At 42.8% G+C, this 18,686-nt stretch overlaps 1 protein-coding gene across 2 annotated transcripts in view; it reads left to right on the top strand.

The window, feature by feature from the left end:
* slit2 (slit homolog 2 (Drosophila)) overlaps positions 1 to 17,210 on the top strand; it is a 433,881-nt gene extending 416,671 nt beyond the window's left edge. For both annotated transcript variants that reach the window (XM_067989278.1, XM_067989268.1), the window contains 4 exons: positions 3,478 to 3,632; positions 4,406 to 4,694; positions 12,713 to 12,924; positions 15,429 to 17,210. In XM_067989278.1, the coding sequence (XP_067845379.1) occupies positions 3,478 to 3,632; positions 4,406 to 4,694; positions 12,713 to 12,924; positions 15,429 to 15,670 (898 nt within the window). In that variant the 3' untranslated portion in view covers positions 15,671 to 17,210. The remainder of the gene's footprint in view (positions 1 to 3,477; positions 3,633 to 4,405; positions 4,695 to 12,712; positions 12,925 to 15,428) is intronic.
* Positions 17,211 to 18,686: the final 1,476 nt, after the last annotated feature.

The following is an 18,686-nucleotide window of genomic DNA, read 5'->3' as shown; positions in this document are numbered from 1 at the left end:
ATCAGCCATGATCTTATCAAATGGCAGAGCAGGCACAAGGGGCTGAATAGCCTACTCCTGTTCCTATGTTCCTAGAATAAGGATTGGTCCATGTTAAAATTTGTTCATTGTGTCGGGGCTGTTGGCGTCAACACATGAAATCCACCCGAAACCGCATTGGCGGAGTGGCCCGCCTCGGGCCCCCTGAACCATTTTCAGATTCAGGCCTCGCTTGAATGCCACTGACAGTAGGCGCCAAACGGGCAACCCGCTTCAGCTCGCGGTTGCTGGAGGGTAGGAAATCGGTCGGCTCCCTTGCTGAGCCAGTCGGCAGGTCTGGCCTAGGAGAGAGGAGCCAATCACGGAGGGGATTGAGCACAGGCTGGCAGTGGACCACATTGTTTTTGTGAAGCTAGAAGAAGCACTCGTGGTCCCACAAAAATTCTCCCCAAAAAATTCTGGGCCTTTTCTTGAGCAGCCACCAGGGTTTTCCTTAAAGACTGTTGGTTCGGCTGCTCACCACCTGAGTACCAGAGTAAGCTCAGCACACACCCCGCTCATTTGTACATGCAAATAGCAAACGGGGTCCTACAACAACATCAGACCCCGATTTGCATATTTGAGCTGCCTTACATCTAAAACAGGCAGATGTGCTGCCTGCCCACTTACAAGCCCGCCTGAAAACTGCATCAGGTAGGCCTTGGATATCATTGGGGCGGCTGAGGTGCCCTCCACCCTGATTATCAACTGCCAGCTGCCTGGTTTTAGGCAGCCAGCAATTGAAAATCACCTGCAGTGTCTCACACATTGCTTCCAAGGAATTTCACGTTACTCCAACCTACTATTTCTCCTGTCTTCCCTCAGCTCCCTCTCCGACTGCTCTTAGACTGCTCTTTTCCTTTGTTCCGACATTCTGATGCTTCTTGTTGATCCTTTTCAGCCCGACTATCCTCGTTACTAGTTACACAGGAATTCTCCCTTGGTTTTCTTCAGGAAAAGATGGCTAACAAGCTTTTTTAATGGATCTCAATCTGAACTACCCACCTTCTCACCATGTTCCTTCATGGTTCGAGCCTTACATTTTAATGTATTATCATGGTTTGTAATTTAATTTGAAACAAATACCAGACCTATTTAAATTGAGTTGTTTATTTGGCTGTTGATTTTTTTAAAATCATAAAGCATAGTGAGGCAGCCAGTCAGATCTCATGGCATTCACTCTGGTAATAATCACCATTAAGCTCATGATATGATCAAAGCCCTACTCTCCTCATTCAGTGGTTAAGTTTACTGCCCAGAGTGGAACTGACCCATAGGGACCAGGCAGCTCTCACCTTTGATCTCCAGTCTGCGATGAATTAGCCGATCTCAGCCAAGGCAGCAGTAGGAATGTTGCAATTGGTCTCAGTGCCTCTCAGCTAGGGAAGAGACAATTTAACTAGGGTTCTCGTGACTGATTGCTAACCAGTGAATCCTGCTGTAAATTTTACAGTGTGAATGTCAGGTGAGTACAGGCTTGGGCTCGACTGTGACTCCCCCCAGGTCAGTTAGCCTGCCAATCATAGAATCGTAGTAGGTACAGCACAAGAGGAGGCCATTCGGCCCATTGTGCCTGTATTAGCTCTTTGAAAGAGCTATCCAATTAGTCTCATTCACCTGCTCTTTCCCCATAGCCCTGTACATTTTTTCCCTTCAAGTATTTATTATCTAATTCCCTTTGGAAGTACCTGCTGAATCTGCTTCCACCACCCTTTCAGGCAGTGCATTGAAACTCGCTGCGTAAAAATTGTTTCCTCATGTCACCTCTGGCTCTTTTGCCGATCACCTTAAATCTGTGTCCTCTGGTTACTGACCCTTCTGCCACTGGAAACATTTTCTCCTTATTTACTCTGTCAAAACCGTTCATGACATCCTTCCTAAAGTGTGGTGCCCAGAATTGAACACAATACTCCAGCTGCAGCCTAACCAGTGTTTTATAAAGGTTCAGCATAACGTCCTTGCTTTTGTATTCTACACCTCTATTAATAAAGCCCAGGATCCCATACGCTTTTTTGACAGCCTTCTCAACCTGTCCTGCCACCTTCAAAGATTTGTGCATGTGCAACCCCAGGTCTCTGTGTTCCTGCACCCCCTTTAAAATTGTCCCATTTAGTTTATATTGCCTCTCCTTATTCTTTCTACCAAAATGCATCACTTCACACTTCTCTGCGTTAAATTTCATCTGCCATGTATCTGCCCATTTCACCAGTCTGTCTATGTCCTGAAGTCAGTTACTAACCTTCACATTGTGTGCTACATTTCTAAGTTTCGTGTCATCGGCAAACTTTGAAATTATACCCACTATACCCAAGTCCAGGTCATTAATATATATCAAAAAGAACAATGGTCTAATATTGACCCCTGGAGAACACCACTGTATACTTCCCTCCAATCTGAAAAACAACCGTTCACCACTATTCTCTGCTTTCTGTCCCTTCGCCAATTTTGTGTCCACACAACCGCTGTACCTTTAATCCCATGGGCTTTAATTTTGTTAACAAGTCTATTATGTGGCACTTTATCAAATGCCTTTTGAAAGTCCATATACACAACATCAACCGCGCTACCCTCATTAACCCTCTCCGTTACTTCATCAAAGAATTCAATCAAGTTAGTCAAACATGATTTTCCTTTAACAAATCCATGCTGACTTTCATTTATTAGCCCTTACTTTTCCAACAGCCAATTTATTTTGTCCCAGATTATTGTCTCTAAAAGTTTCCCCATCACTGAAATTAGACAGACTGGCCTGTAATTGCCAGGTTTATCCCTCTCCCCTTTTTTGAACACGGGTGTAACATTTGCAATCCTCCAGTCCTCCGGCACCATCCCTGTATCTTAAGGAGGATTGGAAGATTGGAGCCAGAGCCTCTGCAATTTCCACCCTTACTTCCCTCAGTAACCTAGAATGCATCCCATCTGGACCGGGTGACTTTTCTACTTTAAGTACCGCCAATGTACCTCTTCTTTATCTATTTTTATCCTATCCACTATCGCTACTACCTCCTCTTTCACTGCTACAATGGCAGCATCCTCTTCTTTAGTGAAGACAATTGCGAAGTATTCATTTAGTACCTCAGCCATGCCCTCTGCTTCCATAAAAAGTTTGTCCCAACTGTCATTTGGGAAATCAACCAAAGGGTGTCTGGTGCCCATGCAACTGTATTTCACCAAGAGCCAGCACCTTCAAGAGAAGCAGAGAGAAAATGAACAATGATATATATAAAAAATTGAAGTGTAGTATGTTAAAGTGGATCAAGTGAACCATTCTGCTGAATTTATCATATCTCGTGTGTTAGGCGAAAGCTACAATATTTTAAGAAAATATATATTCAATGTTTGATTAACTACAAACTTTTATTATGTTCTTGGTACCTGTTCAAGGAACTCTCGATGATTTTTGGTGCAACATAAAATATCCATTATCCAGGCAACTTATTTCTCTTGTTCTTTCTACAGTGTGGAAACAATCAATGATGGCAACTTTCACAGTCTGGAGTTGGTAGCAGCTGATCAGATGTTGAGCCTGGTTATAGACGGAGGAAGCCCAAAGAGCATCAACAACTTAGCCAGACAGTCCACACTCAATGTAGACTCCCCACTCTACGTTGGAGGTATGGAGGTGTTCAAATATATTACTTAAATTTACACTGATGAGGAATCTTCCTATGCTTTGTGTAAACCTTCACGGTTCCAGACAAAGAGCAAAACCCACAAGATATGCAAGGGGAAACTTACTGTCAAATATTCGGGCATTTCATCCCATTTTGTTAAACTCAAAAATAAGTTTACAAGAAAACATAAATCGAAATGTTATACACTGGTGATTACAGAGATGTGTTTAATTAATAAAGCAAAGCCCTTGGCACACTTATTATTTTGTGTAATTTTCTTAATAATTTTGCTGGTGGATTAACAGATTCACATGTGAGGCACGATTTACCAAAATAGTGCTGCATCACCCGGGGATTGATTTATTTGGAGTTTAAGTGATGACTCCGCAGGGCAGCACTCTAGAACATCAATGCACTGTGCCTTGGAGTGGTGAGATTTAGGTTTCGACCCGTGGTTCTCCAACTTAGAATGTTTTAATGATAATGGATAAGCACTGCTCACGTGTAGCCCCCACTGGAGAGTTAGATATCAGGTCGTTGCCGATGGGGATCTAATGCAAAATATAAAATACATGGGAATTGTAGGCTTATAAAGAGAGTGATAAAAGGAAGATTTTTAGAAATAACTATTTAATCATTGAAGGAAATGAACCGTGAAAGTTATTTAGACATATCAGTTAGAATATGCTTGTGTGTTGCTATGTGATTTCAGTACGAACTCAAAAGTACGTTCGCTGCCCCAGATCATTCACCGTACTTTTGTTCCTTTTTAGGTATGCCCACCAAGACGAATGTCGCAGCTTTGCGCCAAGGGCCAGGCCAGAATGGCACTAGTTTCCATGGCTGCATTCGCAACTTGTATATCAACAATGAACTGCAGGACTTCAAGAAAGTTCCAATGCAGATTGGCATTCTGCCAGGCTGTGAACCCTGCCAGAAGAAGATGTGCCAGCATGGCACCTGTCACGCCATTGGCCAGTCCAGCTTCACCTGTGAGTGTGAGGGAGGTTGGACGGGGACACTTTGTGACCAGCAAACCAACGACCCATGTCAGGGCAATAAGTAAGTGATTGTGTAGCTTGCTGTTTACTTCTTTTTATTGGCCAAATGCTATTTTTTTTGTGCTTATCAAAATGAGGGAAGTCAGTACTCGGGAAGGGAACGTTTTCCCATTTTTGCATCCTGATGATAAGCTCAAGTGCTCCCAGGCCATATAAAGGACAGGACAGAAGCAGAGTAAAATTCCCTTTACCCTGCCCTACAAGTATACCTTCAACCTCAGAACAGCGGCTTTTACTGCAACTGTGTGGATTTTTCGACTCCCCTTACAGCATTTGCCAAGGTGATGGGAGTGTACTTCTTCCTACAATAGAAACAGAAAATGATAGAAACACTCAGCAGGTCAGGCAGCAGCTATGGTGAGACAGAGTTAACGTTTCAGGTCTATGACCTTTCTTCAGAACTGGAAGAAGTTAAGAGATTTAAAAGATTAGAAGCAGGTACAGAGCCAGGCAAAGGGGGTGGGGGGGAGGAGAGAAAAGAACAAAAGGGACGGTCTGTGATAGGGCGGAGGACAGGAGGGGTTAAATGATAGAAGAGATGATGGTGCAAGGCAAAAGGGGGTGATAATGGGATAATAAAGAAACAAAAGATGGGTCCAGAGGAGGTGTAAATGGCAGCAGCAGAACCAGTACCAGCATCCTACATCTCCATCATTGTTCTTCCTACATTTAATTTCTCTGTTAAAGCCCTGCCCATAGACATGTCAGCCTGCGAACATCAACTTGTCACCTCAATAATTGAAAAACTTATTTAGGTTTTCACTGATCTAGACACCGAACTTTCTCACCATTGCCTTGATTCCTTTTGATATTGAATACACTGGAGATTGTACTGTGTCTGTTTATGCACCCATTAATAATTTCAGTATTGAAAGGCTTTTCTGAATCTTAACTAAATTTTATAAGTGATTGCACCTCAGGAGATACTGGTGGGCTGTGCTCGCTGACCTACATTGGCTCCTGGTCCACCAACACCTCCATTCTAAAATGCTGATCCTCGTGTTCAAATCCCTCCATGGACTCGCCCCTCCCTATCTCTATAACCTCCTCCAGCCCTACAACCGTCTGAGAACTCTGCATTCCTCCAACTCTGGCCTCTTGTCCATCCCCCACTTCCTTAACCCCACCATTGGTGGCCGTGCCTTCAACCATCTAGGCCCTAAGCTCCTGAATTCTCTCCCTAAACCTCTCTGCCTCTCCACATCTCTCTCCTACTTTAAAATGCTCTTTAAAACCTATAACTTTGACCAAGCTTTTGATCACCTGACCCAATGTCCCTTTTTAGCTCGGTGTCAATTTTTTTCTGTTAACACTCCTGTGAAGCGCGTTGGGACGTTTTACTATTTTAAAGGCACTATATAAATGTAAGTTGCTGTTGTTAATTTCCTTTGTGTGCTATTTTCAATACAATGGTTAATATGTTTGCATAAATTCCTGACGGCGGTATTTTACGGCTGTTGGTAATCCCTTTTTTTCGAATCATACAGCACAGAAGGAGGCCATTCGGCCCATCGTGCCTGTGCCGGCTCTTTGAAAGAGCTGTCCAAATCGTCCCACTCCCCGATAGTGTACAGAGTAAGGGGAACCCAGGTGAGATACAGAACGAGGATCCGCAGAAACTGATCCTATCCAACAGGTATAATGTACTTGCTGCCTGTGAGGATAAGGATAAAGACTGTCAGAAGGACAGCCGGAATGCTGACCATGGCACCTTGAAGCAGGAGGCTGTCCAAAGGGAGGAGGAGGAGGAGGAGGAGGAGAAGCATGATGTGGTAGTTGTAGGGGATTCAATAATTAGGGGGACAGGTAGCATCCTTTGTAAGCAGGATCGAGAGTCCCACATGGTATGTTGCCTACCTGGTGCCAGGGTGAGGGACATCTCGAACCGGCTTGAAAGGATATTGGAGTGGGAGGGGGAGGATCCAGTCGTTGTGGTCCATGTTGGGACCAACAACATAGGAAAGAGTAGGCAAGAGGTCCTGTTCAGAGAGTACCAGGAGCTAAGAGCTAAATTAAAAAACAAGACCTCAAGGGTTATAATCTCTGGATTATTACCTGAGTCACATGCAAATTGACGTAGGGATAAACAGATTAGGGAGGCGAACATGTGGCTGAAGGTGTGGTGTGGGAAAGAGGAGTTCCATTTCATGGGACTCTGGCAGCAGTACTGGGACAGGAAGAAACAGGTTAACAACTAGTTAAAATCACACAGACAGGATTTTATGTGTTCTTGTTAACTGCTAATAATAGTAAATAGAGAAAATGAAACCCACAGATTATCTTTTTGTTACCTTGTCCATGCGTCATTATTAACTTAACCTTTAAAACTTGTTAATTTTGCACATACCAAAAATTTCCAGGTGCTTATTGATGGGACTTCACACTTACAGATAATATGTAACATAGCTTGTGTCACAAATAGTGTAAAAACATTTTTGTTACAATTTTTGGAGTGGGATGTATTGAGCTTAAAATAGCATGCACCAGTGTACTTCCTTCTCATCACTTTTTGACTGCTTTTTCAATAATAGCCACAATCTTCTATAGCATCACGATTTGCTGGGAAATTTTGTGACTTCTGCACTTGTTTATTAAATTGCCCAATTGCTTTGTAATCCTCCACCTCCCACAATACTCCTGTCCTTCAGCTTGGACAAACTGGGGTTCAGACCCTGGCAAGTGGTCGTCTCACTGCAAGATCAGCCAGCAAGATGTCCACTTTCAGAGCACAGGATGGAATCTCTGCCAATCTCTCGCCTCATCATGCTCCAGATGGAGAATTCTATTGCCAAAAGCTCCATCTAGTGTCTGAACCTGAAACTGATGCTGGCTGAATTTAAATACCAGCTGACACTGGGATTTGAACTTGGACCCCTCTAAATAGGAGTACAGCGTTGTGTCCTTAGTCTAAATGGAGACCTTTGTAGCATTTTTATATGATTCTTAGATTATCCATAAGGAACAAGTCCAGATAATAGGTTGTTACATAAGGTTAAATCTCACGGGATCCAAGGTGAGGTCTTATAGAAGTCTATAAAATAATGAGGGGCATAGATAAGGTAGATAGTCAAAATCTTTTCCCAAAGGTAGGGGAGTCTATAACGAGGGGACATAGATTTAAGGTGAGAGGGGAGAGATACAAAAGGGTCCAGAGGGGCAATTTTTTCACTCAAAGGGTGGTGAGTGTCTGGAACGAGCTGCCAGAGGCAGTAGTAGAGGCGGGTACAATTTTGTCTTTTAAAAAGCATTTGGACAGTTACATGGGTAAGATGGGTATAGAGGGATATGGGCCAAGTGCAGGCAATTGGGACTAGCTTAGTGGTATAAACTGGGCGACATGGACGTGTTGGGCCGAAGGGCCTGTTACCATGTTGTAAACTTCTATGATTCTATGATAATATTAATAGTCACTTGGACAAGTGCGGATTGATTAGGGAAAGCCAAAATGTATCACTTTGCACCTCTCTGCATTAAATTTCATCTGCCATGTGTCCACACATTCCACCAGCCTGTCTAGGCAAATCGTGCTTAATTAACTTGATGAGTTTTTTGATGAGGTAACAGAGAGGGTTGATGAGGGCAAAGCGATTGATGTGTATATGGACTTTCAAAAGGCGTTTGATAAAGTGCCGCATGATAGGCTGGTCAGCAAAATTGAAGCCCATGGAACAAAAGGGGCAGTGGCAGCATGGATACGAAATTGGCTAAGTGAGAGGAAACAAAGAGTACTGGTGAACGGTTGTTTTTCGGACTAGAGGGAGGTATACAGTGATGTTCCCCCAGTGGTCGGTACTAGGACCACTGCTTTTTTTGATATGTATTAATGACTTGGACTTGGGCGTACAGGGCACAATTTCAAAATTTGCAGATGACACAAAATTTGGAAGGGTAGTAAACAGTGAGGAGGATAGTAATAGACTTCAAGAGGACATAGAAAGGCTGGTGGAATGGGTGGACACATGGCAGATGAAATTTAATGCAGAGAGGTGCAAAGTGATACATTTTGGCAGGAAGAATGAGAAAAGGCAATATAAACTAAATGGTACAATGCTAAAGGGAGTGCAGGAACAGAGAGGCCTGGGGTATATGTGCACAAATCTTTGAAGGTGGCAGGACAATTTGAGAAAGCGGTTAAAAAAGCATACGGGATCCTGGGCTTTACAAATAGAGGCATAGAGTACAAAAGTCATTGTAAAATGACTGCAGCAAATTTTGAGCAGACTAGAAAGCAAGACTAACTAACACCAATTAATCATCATTATGGTTCATTATTGCTACTGTGGAATTCCCTAAAAAACTGAAATCCGATATTTGATCCTATAGTGAATGCCTCTAAAGCCAATCATATTCCCAGAATGGAACTATGGTACTGAATGTGTTTACAAATTATCAGGAAATGAGTAATAAACCATAGCTTTTCACAAAGTTTATTATTAAGCTGATTCGCTGTGGATTAACAAAAGCATTGCTCTAGTGTTTCACTGCAGTCTGATCAAGTATAGCAGATGCTAATTGTTCCTTTGAGGCATGTTGGAAATATAATCAAGTAATCCAAACAGATGATTTACATGATTAGTACATTCTAATGGGGGAAATTTGAATCGCTTCAAACAGGAAGTAGTTCACTGGAATTGTCATGCTTCAATTTTGCTCCACTCACATATGTGCTATTAATACTGGTAGAAAATAGACTTTATTTTAGTCTTGAATTGCAACCAGGTGCAGTAAAGCTACAGTACTACATATATAGGGCCCGATGTTAGCAGGGCTGCAGGTTCTCGGCAGGGGGGCTATCGGGCGCGTGGGTAACGCGCCCGGTGAAAGTAGTGAGTTTCCCGTGCGATCGTCGCAGACAAACCACTAATTGGATCCACTTACCTGCTCCTCCGGGTTCCCCACTGCTGATCTGCGTGTCGGGCGGGCTGCGCATGCGCAGTAAGATCTGTCAGCTGGAGGTGCTCTATTTAAAGGAGCAGTCCTCCACTGACAGATGCTGCAACAAATAGCAAAAATGACAGCATGGAGCAGCCCAGGGGGAAGGCTGCTCCCAGTTTAATGATGCCTCACTCCAGGTATCAATACATGGGGTGAGGAGGAGGGGGAGAACAGAGATCTTCCACCCGGTGGGCGGGAGGAAGCGGCCTGCCTCTGCCACCAGGAAGGCCTGGCTCGAGGTGGCAGAGGAGGTCACCAGTGCCACCAACGTATCGCCCACCTGCATACAGTGCAGGAGGCGCTCCAATGACCTCAGTAGGTCAGCCAAAGTGAGTACACTTACTCATTCCCCTACACTCCGTCTGCCACAGCACTGCCCCCACCCCACATCTCCTTCGGCACTGCCAACACTACTCTGTCACATCACCCCTCATACCCACTCAAACCTCATCCTCATCTTACCTGCACCTACTCACCTCGCCAGTACTCATCCCGCCACTACCACTCAACCCAATCCTCATACAATCTCATGGCTCTATCTCATACTCACCCTCTCGTGCATCTCTTTCACGGCCAGCCTCACTCAACCTGCCACTACCTGTGCTGCAGCCACAGGGCATGCATCACATATGTGCAGTAGGCAGCGTAAGGCAAACGTGTCGTGAGCATGAAGGGGATGCACAAGGGTGTTTGAGGGTTTGTCATGGGTGGTACTTATATTGAATTTCAGAACAACTCACATGACACATTATATTGGCACCACTACTGCCATGTCATCGCGAATCCTGTCTGGTTTGTGCAATAATGCCCGCTCCTGAGGATCACTATGAGGACCCACAACTGATGCCACCCATTGTGGCACTGCAGAGTGGGTGTAGGTGTATTTGCAGGGCTCTTCTGCGCAGACGACTGAGAGACATCGGCGATGTCCCCGGTTGCACCCTGGAAGGATGCGGAGGAGAAGTTGTGGAGGGCAGTGGTGACTTTGACAGCGACAGGTAAGAAGATGGTGCTCTGGCCAGCCAGGAGCAGCTCGGCATGAAAGAGGCTGCAGATGTCCACGACTACATGTCGAGTGACTCTGAGCCTCCGTGTGCACTGCTGCTCAGAGAGGTCCAGGAGGCTGAGCCTCGGTCTGTGGACTCTGTGGTAAGAGTAGTGCCCTCTGCGACGCATCTCTCTCTGCGGTAGCCCTCCCTCCTCCTGTACAGGTGGATGTGTCACAGCACTCTGTTGTGGAGCTCCACGTGTCAGAGGTGGACGGCGTGGATGGTGAGGCTGGTGATGCTGTTCGCCCTCCGAGGAGGTCATGACTGCAGCTACGGTGGCCCCCATCCGCAAGATGTACATCTGAGGGGGTCCGCAAGTAGGTACATGTCTCTGGACCCCGGGGTAAGTGTGCACGTTGGTGACTTTGACTGTCAGGAGGAAGGTGGTGGAGGCCAAACTTTGTCCCAAGTGACGGAGTGGCCTCCTGCAATGGGTGAGGGTCTCCCCACCCCCCCCCCCCACCTGTCAAATGGACCTTTGCAGCTGCCACAGGCTGACAGCTGCGACACGTCCGTTCGACCTGGGAGTGTTTCCCCCAGTGTGGGAAACAGTCCCATTTTGTTCTAAAATCCCACATAGTCCCTTAATCACCTAAGTAAATACTGTCAAGTGGCATCCCGCTGGCTTTAATTGCCTGCGGGATTCCCACCAGCGGGGGCTGCGCGCGCACGCCGGCGCGTCAGTGGGGAACCCGGAAGTGCGCGGGTTCGGGGCGGGCTCCGGTACTGCTCCGGGATTCTCCAATTTTCAGAGCCCCCCCGCAGGGAACGCACCCGATAGCGGGTGCTAAAATAGAGCCCATAATGTTTACTTGTTCCTCAAAAATCATTGCAAATTTACCCAGGCTTTATATATACACCCGATCTTGGAATTTATCAAAAAATCATTAAGAAAATAGTCTTTTTATTCTTAAGTGATCATCTGTATGTCATAAACAAGTTATATAGCAATAAAAAACTGCTATGTTTCAATTCAATCATTCTAGTTGGAACACTATAGCAACCATGTAAATAGTACTATTGTGATTTTTGGATTTTACGATCTTTGATCCAGAATGAAGCTGAAATAGTTTGAGTGAAGTGATTGCATTTGTCTGGGAAGATATATGGGTGCTACTACATAAACGTTAATTATTTGCACATAAGGGTGTTAATGATGATACCATTCTTCAGTTGATGAGGAAGAATGATTATAGATTCCTAATGATGGCTGTTAATGAATAAAGAGTTTAAATGAGATTTCACAGCACCCAAGACTTGGTAATGAGAACTTTTCAAGAACCCCCACCACCACCATCTGAAAACAAACCCTCAATGTTGAAGTCTTCCCATCCCATGCCATCCTGTGACCAAGAGTGGTCTCTGCCATTGTTGTTTTGTCAGTGATCACCGAGAGGTATACAGGAGGAAGCTTCTGATTTATGTAGAGCAGTACCTCACCTGGAAGTTTAATCTCCTCTTACAGTGCACTATTTCATGCATTTTGTAAAATTGCTCTTATGAACAATTTATATGCAATAATGATTGTGATAAAATAGGACACAAAAGTGTACTACTATAGGAAATTAAACCCCCAGAGGCCTTCAACTGATGGCCTTTCTGACATTGAGAACTTGGTATTTCAGAATTATGGATGGGAATTCATATTGTACTATTGTTGCACAGCATGCTAGTAGTACCCTACCTTTAGACCACGTCAAGCTGGTGAACAGGTAAAAACAAAGTTCGCTGAAGATAAAAATGTTACTCAAAGTATGTTGACTCCTAGCCAGAGGGTCTTCAATTGAAGTCCTATGGCTGCCAGTTACTCAGATTCTCCCACCTCAGTTGCATCTATTATTAGTCAACCACTAGATGGACTACCATATGGAAGTGAGACTTTCTATCTCTGCAACTAGCATTGCTTGCCCACTTTTTGAGCAGCAGAAAGTTGCATTATGGCAATTGGCAGGAAGGAAAGAAAATAAAATAGAAACTGTAAAGAAATACTGATTACATTTGTTGATTATTTAATTGGATTTTAATCTGTTTCCAGGTGTGTGCATGGTACTTGTGTGCCCATCAATGCCTTCTCATACAGCTGTAAATGCCAGCTGGGTTTCAAAAATGTACTGTGTGATGAGGAAGAGGAACTCTTTAACCCCTGTCAGAACATCAGGTGTAAACATGGAAAATGCAGGCTTTCTGGTCTGAGCAGGCCTTACTGTGAATGTAATAGTGGATACACTGGAGAGAACTGTGACAAAGGTATGGACTGATCATTTTAAGTATCTATTTGGATGTAGGTTTGATTGTTTGCATGCCACATCTTCTGAAATGTTGTGACTTCAATCCACAATTAATTTTGGACTGCTACACCATTTGTTTTCCTTATAGTTAAGTGTTTCCAAGATTGTGAGAGCAATCGGTACAGAAATTAATTTCTTTGCTTTTGTATTTTTTGTGCCTGATTTCATTCCTCTCTCCAGGAGAAAAGCCCGCAATGTATATTATACAAAGTAAAACGATTTGAGGAACTTAATAAATACTTAATATTAATTTTTTTAATTAATGACAAACCTGTGACATCAATGTTACTTATCATTCATTGCACACCAAACCCCACAAGTTGAAGTCTGATGGTTCTTACAGAAACATGTGTTCTTTGCTCTGTGGGAAAGAGAGTTTGCAAAGTGTGTTTTCATCCTTTTTGAATATTGACAAATCGCTCTGTATACCATCTAGCTGAATTGTACTGAATGCTGGTAATGGCATGATTGTATCCTAGATTACTCTTTCAAGTACTAACTATGCTGTAACTAAGTGTTGCTATATGCCTCAGTTTAATGATTTTTTTCATATTATGAGCTTTCATTAAATTAATTCAAAAGCCCGTCATTTAAATAGGTTTCATTAATCAGCTTTAACCTCACTGCTGTTTATCTCACTTTAACATTTCTATATCTTCTTGGACTGAGCAGCCAAATCCAATGATTCAGCATTTAACCCTAGTACAAACTCTACCTCTGACCTCTCAGCTTCAACTGACCAATCACAGCACCTCTTGCAGGTGAGACGAATGGGAAAAGGGGTGAATCGTTTCTTTTTCTCTCTCTCTTCCTGCTAGTCACCCTTTCCAAAAACCTTTTTCTTTTTTGTTCACGTGTTTGAATCCAATAAAATCCATTTTCCCCCATGATTCAGACTCAAAGCTTTTCCCTGCGCTTTTCCCTCGTACAGTGTGATTTTCTTGCTCTATTGGTGTAAGTGTTAAAGCATGCAGTCAGTGGTAGTAACATTATTCTCATGTCTTGCTGGTTCATGTTTCCATACCAGATGACTGGAAACATAGTCAATAAATAAATAAGTCTGTAATGTGTTACAAAAATCAATCCTTTTGTATCCATAACAACTGATGGAAAAACTGAAATGCTAAGGGAGCTTTTGCTTGCCATTCTTGATGGTGCATTTGAAGGTGTAAATTTTTATTGTAAAGCACCATGTTTTCAGTCTCTGGTTAGAATAGCATTTACCACTGTTATGGTCCATCCAACATATATTTAACAGAGAAATACAATACTAGGTACTAAAAGAGTATTCTTCAAGAGGCAACAGTCACTACTTAGTTTTATTCCACAAGTGAAGAAGGGCTTGTAAGTAACAAAATTATGAAGCTTTCCCTCACAAGTGGAACAAATTGAGAATGGATATTTTGTTTCTATAAATAGCTGTGAGGATAATTTTGTTTACGGTTTATTAGTATTCTAAAAAATTATTTCACGTACAGATGTTATGTTAATACTCCCAATTATATAATATATGTGACTGGCCACTAACATGACACCTCTCGAAGTACTGAAATCTTAAACTTTGTGGGTATTTCAGGTTCCAATATTTCTCCTTTCAGTAATCAGTCATGGAGTTCTTATGAATTATACAAAAACAAAGCAAATGAAAATATGTTGCCAAATTCTGTTTTCCACGATATGGAAAGAAACACTGCTCATGCTCCTTTCATTCTCTTCAGTCAGTTATAAATGTTGCACTTCTACCGTACAACCGCCAAATGTGGCAAACTTGGATGAAGGAGAAGTGATGTTACCCTTTTTATTTGTTCTCGAGATGTGGGCAATGCTGGCAAAGCCACCTTTATTGCCCGCCACTAGTTGTACTCATATCTGTTGTGTTTGCTAGGTCATTTAGAATCAACCATGCAATGTGGGAGTCACATGTAGGGGTGCCATGTTCTCTTCCCTGAAGGGCATTAGTGAACCATTTGGACCTTTTAATGACAATTCACAAACTGATTTTTTTTGGTGCTAGCTTACAAATTACCAGATTTATTGAATTCAATTTCACAATTTCCCACGGTGGGATTTAAACTCTTAGCCTCTGGGTTGCTAGTCCAGTATCATATACTTCTTTGTATATTGTGACACAGGAGCACATGTAGGCTTCCAGGGATAATGGTTGCTGCTGGAGAACTCCCTCCATAACTGATGGTGCTGAACTGTACATAATGACAGCCTAGTTAAGGGAGTTTCTACTTTCCATTCAAAGTATGCAAATATTTTATTTCTTGTTTTGGCAACTGTAGAGCTTGCACAGATGACTAAAACTGCATTTCTTTTCCAAACCATTTAGATATAAGCTAATTAATTAGTGCTGCAGTTTTAAGACAATGCATAACGCATGAAACTAAATGCATTACTAGAGTTGTGTCATTACTGGAAGTATGTTAGAAGCAATGGTTCTTCTATTCTCATTTTCAGAAATCTCCTGTCGAGGGGAACGAATCCGAGATTACTACCAGAAGCAGCAAGGCTACGCCGCTTGCCAGACAACCAAAAAGGTCTCGCGGTTAGAGTGCAGAGGCGGATGTGACAACGGACAGTGCTGTGGACCTCTGAGAAGCAAGCGACGGAAATACAGTTTTGAATGCACTGACGGCTCTTCATTTGTGGAGGAGGTGGAGAAAGTCGTGAAATGCGGCTGCTCACGATGTTCTTTGTAAAAGCTTCAAACGTTCGCCCTTTTTCAAAACAATGTGCGCCTGGTGACTGTGTGGGACGTATTTTGCTTCCGTGGTGGAGATATTTGAATTATATTGTAAAATACAGAACAGACTTATTTTTATTATCAGAAAATGACTATTTTCTTCATTTACAAAAACATTTCAAGTCCTTTTGACTGAAAGTTGTTGCAAAATGCATAAAAGTGTCTGTCAGAAGCCAAACCGTTTTGGACTGGATTTCGACTTTTTCTGATTCGGCGAAATGAAGCTTTCCATAGTTTGACATCTGGTGGAGAAAAAAAGCGAAATCCAAAGGAGCACTGTGCCACTGAAAGTGGGCGATGCCCACTTGAAGATGATGACAAGCTGTCAGTCATGTCAGTTCATCTTTGAAACAGGGACACGGATTTAACTGTGCTGTAAGGAAATGAAACCAAGAATGTGCATCGATGAAGAAGCCCTGGAACTTCCGCTGTCATTTTATATCTTGATTATGTGAACAGTCATTTTTCATTTCCCCAGTATAATGTGTACATTAGCATATTCAAGCTTACAAAGTGTTTTAGCAAGCCTTGTTTCCAGTATTAATTCTTTGTAATATAATTATAAATGGGGGACTATACAACAAATAGAGAATTGATGTATGGATTACTTAGTTGGATAAAGTTTTGTGGTTTTCTTTTGAAATGAGTTTACGCAGTATTCAAAATATCATTAAGAAGTATTTATTGTATCAAAAAAAAACTTGTACCTAACTTTGCTAGAACTTCTCTTTCACTCCATTTTTGAATCTTTAATATATATTAATTTATATTTCGTCCTCATATTTTTGTATGTTAAAAACGTTAAAAAAAAAGATTGCAGTTTATTTTTATTTTGGGGGTATAGAGTAACTAACAATCTAGCATGTCCTCTCAGAGTGAATTGTCTTGTTACCTTTTTGATCAGTTGTGTCTCCTGTACTTTTGACCAATGACATTGCGTTGGCTTACAAAGCCTGGGAAATAACCTCAGCCTAATGGTGTCAGATGTAACAAACCAGTGTATATTTTGTGGAATTCTGCTGAATTTGTACCTTACCAGAGAAATAATGATCTCCTTGACAAACTAGACTTTTTGTTATAGAAGTGATTTTATTCAAACCCGCCCTCCCCTCAACTTTAGTAAAGATAAATTAAAACACAATAAATACTATTTCCCTGGCAGATGGACAAGTTTTTACATATCAGGATATTGTTTGGAGTTCCTCAGCTTCCTGACTGACTGTAAAGTTCAGAATTGTTTCCTTTTCTTAACTATTGAAACTACTTGTCAGCCCTTTGTTCTCCTACAGTAACTTGTTGCTGCTAAGCCTCAGATTTAGAGTTCATCAATTTAAGTAGTTGGGCTGTGCTCTTTACAAATTAAAGACTGGGAGCACCTGTGTAAATACAACTTGGTTTCCTTTGATTTCTTTCTTTTTACAACTGGTTAGATGTACATGTTGACTGATATCGGTAATGCTACTGATGTTTGTAAATTAAATCAGATATTAACTTCAGTCGGATTTACCCTTGTGTTTATTGAATAGTTATGTAGTGCCTTGCTTGTTGGTAGAAAAAAAAGGCTAAACCTATTTTTCTCCTCATTCTATCCTTGCTTCTGCTGACTGGATTTCCAGTTTAACAGCTTGAAGGAGTAGCATAGGGGGAGGAAATTCAACTTGGTTTTGCCCATCTTTTGGGCATAAAATCAACATCAGGGAGACAAATTTCAGATCGCGGTCTCCTGTGCCCAATCTTCCCTGGAAGGGTGCCGAACGCAATGTATGATTAGGTGGCCACATGAAAGCGAGGGCCTCATTAAAATAAGGGTCATGCGCCTACCTAAGGACCTATTTCCCAAATTAAACAGTGGTCACACCGGATTCACTGATTCTTAAGCTTGCCCAGTAATTCTTGGCGCCAGCAGTCCGGAAGCAGGCTACACCAGTGTTATTTAAAGGGATCCTAAGTTCCATTCAGGTAAGACTCAGGTTAATCTTTCTAGGCTGCTACTGGGCGTGTAGGCCTTTTTTTTGGCTGTGTTGGCTGCTAAAGCTGTGTGGAGCACTTTTGGGGAGTGACTTTTTGGAGGCCCAGCACTAATTCTGTGCAGGGGCTTCAGCATATAATTGCTGAAATTTTGAGTGTGCTGCTCGGTCTGCCAATGGGGCGGAGGAGCAAGGAAGTCAGCAGAGACCTGCAACTGCTGGGAGAAGAGGGTGAAAAAGAGAAGGGCACAGGAGGTCTTACATCATCCGGGTCTTCCATAATTGAACATCCTACCTCAACTTAAATGAGGTGTGTCCAGTGGCTCCACTTCACATGGGAGGCTGTGACAGAACTATGTTCCCTGTTGCAGCACCAACTGCAGCCCAGCGCCAAGGCACACACATCACTGCCAGTGGCTGTAAAGGTGACTGCAGCCCTGAATTTCTACACCTCCGGGTCATTCCAGGCTGCAGCAGGTGACATCAGCAACATTAGTCTATTTGCAATCCACTGCTACATCAGATCCCCTTCTCGCTAAGCAGCACAAATTCATCATGTTCCCAAAGAAGCCAGCAAAACAAGAAGAAAAGACTCTGGGCTTCACCAGAATTGCAGGCTTCCCACAAGTGCAGGGTATCATTGATTGTCCCCCATAGCCTTTGCGTGCTCCATACGAAGAACCCGACAACTTTGTTAACAGGAAGGGCTTCTACTCCTTGATCGTACAGCCAGTGTGTGACCACAGACAGTACATCATGCAGATCTTTGCCCGGTTTTCTGGCAGTAGTCATGATGCATTTATCTTTTGCCAGTTCTCAATCCCTCTTCTCTTCCACCCAGATTATTTGGTGTCAGGCTGGCTGCTTGAAAACAAGTGATATCCCCTGAGCTTGTGGCTCATGACACCTCTCAGGAACCTGAGCCTAGACACTGAGGAGCAATACAATCAGAGTCACGCTCTAACCAGAGCTCTGATTGAGCAGACAATTGGCATCTTGAAACAG

The sequence above is a fragment of the Heptranchias perlo genome, chromosome 1 (assembly GCF_035084215.1).
Source record: "Heptranchias perlo isolate sHepPer1 chromosome 1, sHepPer1.hap1, whole genome shotgun sequence".
NCBI classification, from domain to species: domain Eukaryota; kingdom Metazoa; phylum Chordata; class Chondrichthyes; order Hexanchiformes; family Hexanchidae; genus Heptranchias; species Heptranchias perlo.
Note: the sequence above shows the minus strand (reverse complement) of the source record. Positions and strands in the feature narration are given on the sequence as shown.